The sequence below is a fragment of the Oncorhynchus gorbuscha genome, unplaced genomic scaffold, assembly GCF_021184085.1.
Source record: "Oncorhynchus gorbuscha isolate QuinsamMale2020 ecotype Even-year unplaced genomic scaffold, OgorEven_v1.0 Un_scaffold_3101, whole genome shotgun sequence".
NCBI lineage: Eukaryota > Metazoa > Chordata > Actinopteri > Salmoniformes > Salmonidae > Oncorhynchus > Oncorhynchus gorbuscha.
Window position 1 is genome coordinate 43,978 of NW_025747441.1, and position 13,023 is coordinate 57,000.

Consider the following 13,023-nt stretch of genomic DNA (forward strand, 5'->3'; position numbering starts at 1 on the left):
ACTAGGCGAAATTAATAAAGTTCAAGTAATTTTTACCATGTATTCCTCCGTTCCTCTAAATATACTGAGGAAAAATATAAACGCAACATGTAAAGTGTTGGTCCCATGTTTCATGAGCTGAAATAAAATATCCCAGAAATGTTCCATACTCTATATAATTTAATTTATCCTTTGCCAAGATAATCCATTCACCTGACAGGTGTGGCATATCAAGAAGCTGATTAAACAGCATGATCATTACACAGGTGCACCTTCTGCTGGGGACAAAAAAAGGCCACTCTAAAATGTGCAGTTTTGTCACAGAACACAATGCCACGGATATCTCAAGTTGAGGGAGCGTGTAATTGGCATGCTAACTGCAGGAATGTCCAACAGAGCTGTTGCCAGAGAATTGAATGTTAATTTCTCTACCACAAGCCACTTCCAACCTTGTGTAACCACGCCAGCCCAGGACCGGACAGCTGATGAAACTGAGGAGTATTTCTGTCTGAAAAAAAAACCTTTGGTAGGGAAAAACACATTCTGATTGGCTGGGCCTAGCTTCCAACTGGGGGGGCCTATGCCCTCCTAGGCCCACCCATGGCTGCACCAGTGCCCAGTATTGTGAAATCCATAGATTAGGGCCTAATGAATTTATGTAAATTGACTGATTTCCTTATATGAACTGTAAACTCAGTAAAACTGTTGTGTTTAGATTTTTGTTCAGTATATTTGTCAACATTGTATGTTGTTTCACCACTGGTACTAGACTTGTTAAAGAGTGTGGGCCAAACACTTGATTTCAATTGGAGCTCCAGTGCAACATCAGAGGCAGAGGTTAGAGAAGCAGGCCTCAACCAGAAGGTTGCCGGTTCGAATCCCAACTCAAGATGGGAAAATCTAGTGCGGAAATGCATCATCTGCCATTGTGCCTTTAAGCAAGCAAATTAACCCCTATAATTGGTCCAGGGGTGCTGCAGTGCCCTTTGCGTCCAGCCTTCAGGACTATATGTGTGTGGAATGAGTGAACAAAAACAAGGGAAGGAGAGAGGATGTGTAGATTAAAATTGTATTATTTTATAAACTATTTTAGTTCATCAGAAACATCATTTGAAGGAAACTTTCCTTGCCTCTGAATGTGTGCAAAACGTTCTGCTGTAGCACTGTGTGTCATGCGAGTATGCAAATAACACAGTGTGTAGAGACCCAGAGGAGGACATCTGTCTGTCCTTCTGTCCATGCTGTGTCCTTCCCCCAGGCTAGTCCACAGTCACCATGTCTCTCACAGTGGGGAAGAGCTCAAAGAAGCCCTGGTAAGAACAGATGGAAGACACATCATCATACATCAACATAGTGAGACATTATGGTTCACTATGTCTGGTCAGATTACAACACAATTAGACCCATAGAAAGTACTGACTGTCTGATACCACTTTCACACTAACATGCTGTTCCCACACTGTGCTGGCTCTGATATTAGTTTCCTTCCACATTGTTCAGCAACTACAGTAGACGTGTACCCAGGCCAGGCAGAACCGCTTGGCTCAGTTTGGCTCAGAGAAACAGCAGAGTGAAAAGGGTATCAGTGTGGAGTGGGTCAGGGTCAGGGGGTCATTCCAAAGCCACATTCTCCTAATTGACAAGAATTCAAGGGAATTGGAAATTTAGTGTACTTCCTGAATTGACCCCAACCCTGGAGTGGGTTAGTACAGGGTCCAGTACCTTGAATAGGTTGGTAGACTGGAGCACTCCGGAGGTGCAGCACATCTCCCTGATGGAGTGCATGGCCAGCTGGGGGGCACCGATGTCCAGCACGGGGATCCCCAGGCGGGAAGACAGGATGGGGCCGATGGTGGTCCCACAGGGGCTGTCGTTACGCACCATCACATCCTGGGGCCACAGAAACAGGGTCAGGAGGGTAATGAATTAACACATGCTTACTAGGTACAGTTGAAGCATCTGTGGAGAGAATACACACATGTACTGTTACATTCAGATTTATTTTATTACATTTCCAAGTGCCATGGATGCCCATTAATCACTCAGACATACATTGGATATCAGCTGTGTGGGGAAACTCAACATGAGTCAGAACTGGAACTGTCCTTCCTGCATCTCTGCTATTTAAATCTGGCTTTACACCGGTCCATTCCTCTGGGTCCATATGGGGGTGAATAAGTGCACACCTCAGGGAGGGAAATGGACCAGAGCGGTAGTTTCACCAGGGCCTGAGGTGAATAAAGTGCCCTTGTGGGAGCGAAACATCCTTCATCTACTCTTAAGAGGCAGACGTTCTCATTTCAGTCTCTCATCTCTCCCATAAGCTTGGTTTAAAATAACCCCTACCCCACTACACCACGGCTTGGTTTAAATCCCCACTACACCACGGCTTGGTTTAAATCCCCACTGCACCACGGCGGCTTGGTTTAAATCCCCACTACAGAAACTACTTGGTTTAAATCCCCACTACAGAAACTGCTTGGTTTAAATCCCCACTGCACCACGGCTAGGTTTAAATCCCCACTGCACCGCGGCTTGGTTTAAATCCCCACTGCACCACGGCTTGGTTTAAATCCCCACTGCACCACGGCTTGGTTTAAATCCCCACTACAGAAACGGCTTGGTTTAAATCCCCACTACAGAAACGGCTTGGTTTAAATCCCCACTGCACCACGGCTTGGTTTAAATCCCCACTACAGAAACGGCTTGGTTTAAATCCCCACTACAGAAACGGCTTGGTTTAAATCCCCACTACAGAAACGGCTTGGTTTAAATCCCCACTACAGGCTTGGTTTAAATCCCCACTACAGAAACGGCTTGGTTTAAATCCCCACTACAGAAACGGCTTGGTTTAAATCCCCACTACAGAAACGGCTTGGTTTAAATCCCCACTGCACCACGGCTTGGTTTAAATCCTCACTGCACCACGGCTTGGTTTAAATCCTCACTGCACCACGGCTTGGTTTAAATCCCCACTGCACCACGGCTTGGTTTAAATCCTCACTGCACCACGGCTTGGTTTAAATCCCCACTGCACCACGGCTTGGTTTAAATCCCCACTACACCACGGCTTGGTTTAAATCCCCACTACACCACGGCTTGGTTTAAATCCCCACTGCACCACGGCTTGGTTTAAATCTCCACTGCACCACGGCTTGGTTTAAATCCCCACTACACCTCGGCTTGGTTTAAATCCCCACTACACCACGGCACTTTCTTCACCTCAGCACTACTTTGCTAGGAGATGTGCCCCTTGCAGAGTGGATTTAAGAAACATCAAACCCGCGCAGTGCACCAAGCACACACAGAAACAAGTATGTATGAACAAATCACACGCGCACACACACGCACACATTACCTGAAGAGGCACACCAACACGACTGGCGATCTCTCTCAAGATGGAGGCTGTCACAGCCGTGGTGGCATAGCGCTGGTTACTGTTGAATTTAACTACAGGACCCTGAGAGAGAGAGAGAGACAGGACATTCAGACAATCACACTGACTACAACTTCAGATATCTGTATAGAAAACATACATAAATGTATAGCATGTCTGCCACAAATATTACAGGTCCAACATGACTATTTTACCTAAATCTAAATTGTAGACATTTTTTGTAGAAGATTCCAACATTATGTCCACCAGTTCTAAATGGGGGTTTTCAGTGCGTATTGCTGAGGGGGTAATTTGAGTTCTGTACCTTGTGGAAGGCTGGTCTGTGGTTTTCATCATGCTTCTCCCTAGGGTGAAAATGAAAGGCGATTAAAACTATAAACACAGCAAACATCTTTCAAACTGTCTTCTGGTCCCAGCTGGCACAAAAACAGTACAACAGCAGTCAATTATATATCTAATATGATATAAATGAGACTACTATTCCCCAGGTATACTGTACACTGACTGGTAGTTGGGATGTTGTTCTTGAACCTGACTGGTAGAGACAGTGTGAATGTTAGTATGTTTTCTATGGGGAGTAACAGCACATTGTCTCTAGTAACATCCCAACTACCAGTCAGGGTCTAGAACATCATCCCAACTACCAGTCAGGGTCTAGAACATCATCCCAACTACCAGTCACACTTTAGAAAAATGGTGGAGAATCAGGACACAACCTCTGACTGGTAGTTGGGATGATGTTCTAGAACCTGACTGGTAGTTGGGATGATGTTCTAGACCCTGACTGGTAGTTGGGATGATGTTCTAGAACTGACTGGTAGTTGGGATGATGTTCTAGAACTTGACTGGTAGTTGGGATGATGTTCTAGAACTTGACTGGTAGTTGGGATGATGTTCTAGAACCCGACCTCACTTGCACACTTTCTGTGATGGATCTAAAAACATTTGATTGGTGTAATAATGGGCTGGAGGGGAGGCTCCACCATTAAATCCATGGCAGGAAGTAGACACTTTGGGAAAATGGTGGAGAATTGGGATGCAACCATAGAGTGATTAACAGTACAGCGTTTCTATAGGGAGTAGGAGTAAACTGACTGGTAATTGGAGTGTTACTATAGAGACTGGAGTGATTGACAGGTTACTGTATGGTACTGACTGGTAGTTGGGGTGCAGGGCGTGGGCCATGTCGGCGCTGATCATGAAGGAGCGTGGCACCGCCTGCTGGAAGGCTGTGAGGTTGGTGGGGGAGGAGGACAGTCGACTCAGGATTAGCTCTGTCAGGTTGGACGCTGCCCCCTGGGCGCTCTCTGACCCCACCTACAGGCCATAGGGGGAAGTGTTAGGTTAGGGTTCACCAAACCAGTTCCCTCCTGTAGGTTTATACTCCAACCCTGTTCCTAGAGAGCTACCCTCCTGTAGGTTTATACTCCAACCCTGTTCCTGGAGAGCTACCCTCCTGTAGGTTCACACTCCAACCCTAATTTAGAGCACCGGATTCTATTAATTAGCTGGGTGATGAGCTAAATCAGTCATTTTACAACTGGGGTTGGAGTGTAAACCTACAGGAGGGTATCTCTCCAGGAACAGGGATTTTACAACTGGGGTTGGAGTGTAAACCTACAGGAGGGTATCTCTCCAGGAACAGGGTTGGAGTATAAACCTACAGGAGGGTATCTCTCCAGGAACAGGGTTGGAGTATAAACCTACAGGAGGGTCTCTCTCCAGGAACAGGGTTGGAGTATAAACCTACAGGAGGGTCTCTCTCCAGGAACAGGGTTGGAGTATAAACCTACAGGAGGGTCTCTCTCCAGGAACAGGGTTGGAGTATAAACCTACCGGAGGGTATCTCTCCAGGAACAGGGTTGGAGTATAAACCTACAGGAGAGTCTCTCTCCAGGAACAGGGTTGGAGTATAAACCTACAGGAGGGTATCTCTCCAGGAACAGGGTTGGTGTATAAACCTACAGGAGGGTCTCTCTCCAGGAACAGGGTTAGAGTCTAAACCTACAGGAGGGTCTCTCTCCAGGAACAGGGTTGGAGAGCCCGGAGTTAGATATACAGAGGCCATATTGACAAAACATCTCAGAGAAGGAGTGCTGATCTAGGATCAGTTGTACCTTTTAAATTATAATTAATCAGAGGGGGAACCTGATCCTAGATCAGCACTCCTTATCAGAGATACTTTGTGAATATGTCCCCAGGGGGTTTTCCAAACCACCAGAAAACCCTGGGCCCTAGTTATAGTTCATAGCTATAGCCCAGTGAAGGAGAAGCCCTAGCTCTACACAGAATGAATTTAGCCAACACAGGACTGGGGGACCGACCTCTTCATTGTCAAACAGAGTCACCATCCTGATGTTGGGGTCTGTGGCCAAAGAGTCTCCAGATATGCAGGAGTCCATCAGAGCCTAGTGGACAGAGGAAAATAGGGTAAAGGTTAGGGGAATGAAGGTTAAGGTTAAAGAAGAAGTAGAGGTTAGGATAATAAATGGTAAGGTTAAAGAGGACGTTCACATTATGGTGGTGGTCATGTTCCGATTCCTCTTGTCCCTCTCAAACACACCGGAGGAAAAGATGTGAGGTTCCTACTCTCAGATCTTTATGTACTTTGAGAAGGAGACCTGTTGTTAGTGTCTGGAGGTGGAGTGTTGAGTTGGAACAGAGGAGACTCACCTGTAGGGCACAGTAGCAGCTGTGGAGGTTGTCCAGACGGGGGAGTAGATGAACTCTTCAAACACACCTCCAATTGCCTATGCAGCAGACACACACAGACACACGTCATTAATCTGTTATCGGTGTCATTAACAGAGAGGGAGGAGGTGTTGGAGAGGAGACTCACCCCTGGCTGAGTGTCAGCCAGACACAGCTCAAAGTCCAGCAGGGCCTCAGGCTGAACATCCAGCTCTGAACACAGCACCTTGACCAGGACTGGGTGGTGCTTCTCTGCCTGGACGAGTGACAGAGATGGAGAAATGTACTAAAGGCCTACTGAAGTTGTGTAAGGCAAGTGATTGATTAGTGTGTGTGGTACATTGGACTGTGTATAACTATCTAGTACTGCAGAGTGTACAGTGAGAGATATGGATAGTTAAGAGTCTTACAAAAGTGGCGGCATCGCAGGCATCTCCAGTGGAACAGCAGCCAGTCTCCAACTCCTCCTGTACAGCAGTGGCTAGGATGGGCACTCTGTCACACACACAGTTACTAAACACTTATTTTCCTGTCCAAGTCATGTTTGTTCTCCTGGTCCCTTGAGGGGTGTATCTCAATAGTCTATAGTGGTCTCCTCCCCTTCAACTGCACTGATGTGAAAGAACAGAACAGGTGACAGCAAATTCCAGCCATACTGCCTTCACCTGTCCTGTCGTCAGATCAGTGTAGATGGAGGAGAGGAAGCCAGTTAAGACTTCTGACATGCAACCTGGGACTTACAGGTGGTTCTCCTTGTTGGGGCCGAAGGAGTCGTTGATGTCCCTCTGGAGGTGGATGGCCAGGTGGGGGATCCTCATGATCGGCCGGGGCACGTGAACCAGACGATGGACCAGCTTATCTCCAGTCTGCACCACAATAACACAACAACTCCCATGTAAGGCCCTCTCACAAACACACCTCCATTCTCCAGACACACTTCAACACATAGTTCATGAAAGTTCAGAAACCTAAGAATGGGCCAACCTTAATGTTTCAGTTGTGAATGAAGGGTTAGATGGGTAGGGTTACATTGCCATACCTTGACCATAACACGACCGGCAATGGTCAGATCCCGGTCAAACCAGGTGTTCCAGATTCCTCCACCGTAGCATTCCACCCCGACCTGCAGACAGCCCTGTTTGGTCTTCTTGGACCGTGGCTTAATCTGAATCAACCACACAGAGAGAGAAGGGTGTCAAGTTAGCGACCAAATACAAGTATGACCTACTATCCCCAGTGGTTGGCGGTGTTAGCCCTGGGTCATGTTCAGTAGGGTACAGCATAGCAAATCGTTTGGCAACAGAAAACCTAAATATTTGTTCTTAAAAAATGGATAAGTTCAGACATTACCTCACGGTTTCAAAACGTTTTGTCCCTAATGAACACGGCCCAGTAATTTTCCCAGCGTGTCCCAATTGTAGAATTTCATCCTTACCCTCAGACAGGGGCTGTCTGTGTGTGCTCCAATCATAGTGAAGCCATTGCCTGGCTTGAAATGTCCACCCACAGCAAAAGCGATGATGGAGGAGTAGTTACGGGTCACAAAGTACTGTTGAGAGAAGAGGAGTAGTTAGTTCTCAATTAAGCACAGTTTGACAGGAAAATATTATTTGATCCCTATATAATGAAGCCCTATAAAGCTGTGTAGATTAGTGTCAGACTGGAACCTCCATGTACTGACTGACCTTACTGGCAGGCTTGATGTTCCACTGCTCAGTCTCCTTCAGCTCAGTAAAGCCAGCCCCCAGCAGACGGGACTTACACTCATCAACCACTGCTCACAAATAGGACAGAGTGAAAAGAGCAGGACATTAACTTCAAGCCACATCGTTCCTTTCATGAGTTACAACCTGTGCAACCGGGGGACATATCAATTAACTGTCTGATAAGAGGGTGGCTTTAAGACAGCTCAGGAGGAGATCTAGGCGAAGGATAATGTGAATGGACTGTACATGGAGCAGAGTGCAAAGGTAGGCTACACAACAAAACGGCATCCGTACAGGCTCAGAAAGAGGACATCCGCCTGCAAGATATCTATCTTATTTAGAGATCAAGGTCCATTTAAGTTAGGGCCAAATAGTCTCCCACTGCATTTGGTTTACATGCTCTTGACAGCTACATGCCTACAAAAGATTATATTTCCATTGTTCTGAACCTGTAGTACTGACACCATTTCTTTAACTATCAAACTACCAGTCCTAGAATGATTCGTGTTCTTACCGTGGTATGGAGACACTCCTTTGTTCACGAACTGCAGGAACTCCTTGGCAGCAGTCTGCACAGCTTCCTTTGAACTTTTCATGATCAGTGACTAGAGAAAGCAGAAGGATAACGTTACAAGCCATGACTGATACAGCATTGCATTGGGAAGCAAAACAGAAAGAGATATTGCTGAACAGCAAGCAAAATACAATTTAGCAAGAAGTGTCATAACCTGAAAATAGACTGTATGGCTAGTCCAAAAACAGAATACACGTTTAGCTGAGTGAAGAATTAGACAGCAGGCTGATCCTTGCTTGCTAGCTAGCTAAATCAGCTACGTTAGCTAGCCAACACATTGTAATGCAAACCTTAGACACAGCAAACGCAGCTTCTAAAAGTTGAATCAGACCGCTCTGAGCTAGGTACACCGCTTAATAAACCGACTGCAAAATCATAATTTATGGCGCTTACCTGCATTAATATTTAACTGGACTTTTAAACTGTGTACCCGGTGTAAAGCACCCGAGAAATCTGACAGATTTGATAAAGACCACCGATGTAGAAACTAACAATGGGTCATTTGAGGGGAGGGGAACGTGGTATTGCCCTCTGCTGGCCAGGAGGTGAAAGTGAAACAAACAGTGGATAAGAACCAAATACAGTATACAAGATCGTTCCAACATCCAACTTGGCCCACTAATATTAGACATTTTAAAGATTGGAGACAATTTGGGAAGCATAAGTCAACCAGGGATCAGTTTTCCCCACTTTTCTACAAAAAGTTTAAAGGATACGTATATATGGCATTTTTTAGCCATTTTATTGTGCTTTCCAGACCCCCTCAAACATTTTAAACCATCAATGGGCTGTATGTACCAATTATTTATGGAGATATGGTCATGTGAATCTAGTCCAAAATCGCCACACGCATGCAGCTGGTTGGTGGCCATATTTAAAATTATCACCAGGGGACTAATGGACAAAATCAGTTATGGCACTATAGCCAAAATGACATTAACACATTCCCTATATGTGTGTGAAATGTTAGTGGCTCTATCACAAAGTAGCAAAAATCTGCATGTAGCCGCTGGACTATGGTCAAAATGACCCCTATTAAAACTGCAATATGTAACGTTTGGGATGACCAGACCTAATTCACAAAAACTATCATTTCTTACATCTGTCATTCTCATTGAAAGCAAGTCTAAGATGTGGTACATCTGTTCTGTGTGAGCTATTTCTATGCTTCCCATTCTTAAGTTTAGTTGTTGCGTCTTTTACTTTCAGTTTTGTACACCAGCTTCAAACAGCTGTAAATACAATATTTTTGGTAGTGGAAAATATATTTAATAGCGGTTCAGATGGTACAATGATTCTTTACACTACACATGCTTGTTTTGTCACAAACAGAAATTTGGCGAACTCTTATAATTTTTGCAACCAGGAGCCATTTCTGCATAGTGCACCTATAAGGTCTTAAGAGTACTTTATGATCAGAATTACTTTTTATATTACCTGTGGGATTTATTTAGTGGGAAGATAACATTAGCAATTTTTATATTGTTTGGAATGATTTGACTCTATTTTATCCTGAAGAAGGCACAGTGATGCTGAAAGGTTTGTGTTTTTTTTTTTTTTACCCATACGGAGTGTGCGATCCTTTGTTTTTATACCCTATTTTCTTCTAACAGGAAAGCCAGATGGCAGCCATTTTATTAAAATATCAGTCCTGGTTGATTGACAGGCTTCCAAGACTGCCTTCAATCTTTAAAATAGTCCTTAAGGTAGCAAGTATTAATGTACCAAGTTTGATACTTGTATTATGAAATTGTACAACTATTGAATGTATCCACTGGACGATATTGTGTGGCAGCAGAAAGATGAGCACCAAACCAAACTGTCACCCTCAACAGGCAGAAGAATAATGTTTCAATAATTAAATGTTTAAAAAACAATAGTGTAGTATGCAGCTTTCTGAAGAAGCAACATCATGGGTATTTGTGTGCGTGCGGGCACGCGCGCTTATCTATCACTTTGTGTTGTCAGTTAGAGACAAGCTACTGATGTTACTGCTAGTGTCTGATAAATAGATAGAAAGGCTTTCCCACTAATATTCTCAATTAAATGTTAACTACAAAGTATGCCTACCTGGCAGAATGATATCATGATTATTATTTGTTTCAATTGGGAGGGGATTTGTTTTGCAAACTGCCATCGCAGTAGCCTACAGAAACATCGCTCGCATTCCGCCACTGTGTCAAAACGCAACCAGGAGTCTTCAGCCTTGTCACTGAAAGATAGCCACACGTGTCTCATTAGAGGAAGAATGCATTATTTTTTAGAAGTGAGACCTTTAGTGTGATGTAGATAGCCTAAATGTGATGCTAATAAAATGGGTATTGATCAGTAAAATGTACATCAGCACTCAGCAGTGCCACAGTACACATATACTTGTGCAAAATCCTCTCACGCCCTCTCACAAACTCCCTTAAATTCAAATAATGTATTGCTCTGCTGTATGTGTCAATAGGGCATTTATTAAGGTAATCATTTCAAATGAATTATTAATAACAGAAACATAGCACTTGATAAGTTTCCTGTTATTAACCTGGACTCGGTCTTGTGGTGGTATCTATCATCTGTCATTGTTGCTGGAGCAGGAAGTGGAACTCTTGACACGTAGTTTATTATTATATGTAGTGGTGGCACTGCATAGCCCCTAGACACAACCCAAGAGAAGTAATTGTCTTTGTGAAAGTCAGACATAGAAGCGAGAATACATTTACCCAGCACCACTTCCTCCTCTCAGCCAGCACCAGGTCATGTAACTGTTTCATACCTGTCAAAGGACCATCACTTTGGTTTGCCTTTTGTTCTGCCGTCGGTCTGAGCAGAACATATTGGACCAACGTCTGGTTCTGCAGTGGGTCAGTATGTGTGGAAGACGTGCATTCAGGCTTTCTCTGCTTCTGCTGGTGTGGTGTGTGTGCACAGCCTTTGAAGGTAAGATTTGTCCTGTTCTCAAACACACAGCATGCATGTACAGTTTGTACAACACTGAAAAAGGAAAGGGGTCCTGTCCTCATGTTTCATTTCTTAAATATTAACAGCATTATCATTACCTCGTATAAGAATAGGAGTTCTACTCAGCACAATCTGAACTGCATTTATGGAAGCAGAAACATTTGCGTCAGAATATATATACACACACACACACACACACACACACACACACACACACACACACACACACACACACACACACACACACACACACACACACACACACACACACACACACACACACACACACACACACACACACACACACACACACACACACACACACACACACACACACACACACACACACACACACACCTTTCTCTTATGCAACAAACTGGGCATTGCAATTGTAGTCAATGCAAAACAAACATTTGAAATGAAACAATACACTTTACAACCCATTTCTTTTCATGTTTACAGAGAATCAAGTGAAAACATTGGAAACAGGAGCAGATTTGGGCACTCCTGCCTGTCCAAACCAAACCATTAATAACATGATGTATGTAATATGTAAGATAGATAGAGGGAAAAGTGGTGGGAGTGAGTGTCAAGTGTCTCTTCGGTTTGACCAAAATGGTACAGACAGCACTTGTGACCCCAGAGTCACACTACAGATAAAGAGTGGTGGAGTATTTCTACACATCACCAACATACAACCATCTGATGAAGGGAACTACACCTGTCAGTGTGTATTTAATGGAGGAACAGATATTTTGCATCTCAATATTTCTGTCAATGGTAAGTGTTTGGTTTTGTGTGTCACATTTAGCTTGAACTGTGAATGTTTGCTCTCATTTAGTCATCTCTACCATCTCAGTCCAAGTGAACTGGATTGTATCAAAAATAGTCTTCAAATTGAGCATCTGTCAACATGACCAGAGTGGAGGAAGAGAAACAAGCCATATAGGATCACAATGAGTTCTTCTCTTTTCTTTTTCAGGATCCCATGTCAGAAACATCCTTTCTTTCCAACGTCCTTTCCATTTCATGATAATAACAGCCTTTGCAGGATTTGTAGCCGTCGTGGTCCTTGTTGGAATAATCAGGAGGAAATGTAATGTCAAGTAAGAGATTCTTATTAGCTTGTTAAAAGAAAAGTTGATTGATATGACATATTTGGTAATTGAATTAATCAATTCCTTTGTTATGGAGGTACTGTAATAATATAATGTAAGTTCAATCTCAAATAGTAATCTGATCTACAATTGATATAGAGAACTATGGGACTCAGAAACATGCGGTAGGCTATACTTTAGGTCCAAGATTTGTTTGTGCTCGCTTGCCAACTCAATGTCAATGGTGTGAGTATGAGTGACAAAGAGCTGCCAATAGAGCAACAGATAAAACTGAGATCATATGAAATACCCTGATGTATGATATAGGCTACTTGACCTACGTTAAAGTCTGACTCGATAAGGTTATTGTAGGTCACTAATAACTGAACTGTTGAGGTTTCTCACTTCCTTCCTTGTCAAAAATTAGTGTTGGAACAAAACATGCATGCAGCCACGCACAAACACACATACCATTTTGTTCCAGAAAGCATCTGCTGTGTAAAACCATGTTATGTTACGTTCATTCACAGGTCTTCTGTTCTTTTACACAGCAGGAGAACACAGCAGAAAGCAGTGTACAACTTTAAGGAGGTGATGCAACTTTTCTGTCTTTTCTGTCAGGGCTGTTACTGC

General features: G+C 43.8%; 1 protein-coding gene and 1 long non-coding RNA gene across 3 annotated transcripts; one reads left to right on the forward strand and one right to left on the reverse strand.

Annotated features, from left to right (window-relative positions):
• Nucleotides 1-1,034: 1,034 nt before the first annotated feature.
• Nucleotides 1,035-8,868, reverse strand: LOC124027324 (aspartyl aminopeptidase-like). Its single transcript, XM_046339784.1, is given in 16 exon segments — nucleotides 1,035-1,289; nucleotides 1,702-1,869; nucleotides 3,338-3,439; nucleotides 3,681-3,720; nucleotides 4,533-4,693; nucleotides 5,701-5,784; nucleotides 6,050-6,093; nucleotides 6,096-6,126; nucleotides 6,216-6,323; nucleotides 6,478-6,562; nucleotides 6,809-6,933; nucleotides 7,107-7,232; nucleotides 7,503-7,616; nucleotides 7,753-7,841; nucleotides 8,288-8,378; nucleotides 8,741-8,868. Coding segments are annotated over 16 exon segments (1,425 nt in total). The 5' UTR covers nucleotides 8,747-8,868; the 3' UTR covers nucleotides 1,035-1,238.
• A 704-nt stretch (nucleotides 8,869-9,572) lies between these two features.
• Nucleotides 9,573-12,991, forward strand: LOC124027325. Of its 2 annotated transcripts, XR_006837392.1 has the most exons (5): nucleotides 9,573-9,886; nucleotides 11,164-11,272; nucleotides 11,756-12,073; nucleotides 12,276-12,399; nucleotides 12,921-12,991. It is a non-coding gene; the product is annotated as an uncharacterized LOC124027325 (long non-coding RNA). The 2 variants fall into 2 exon arrangements; XR_006837391.1 differs by lacking the exon at nucleotides 9,573-9,886 and having other exon boundaries at nucleotides 9,904-11,272.
• Nucleotides 12,992-13,023: the final 32 nt, after the last annotated feature.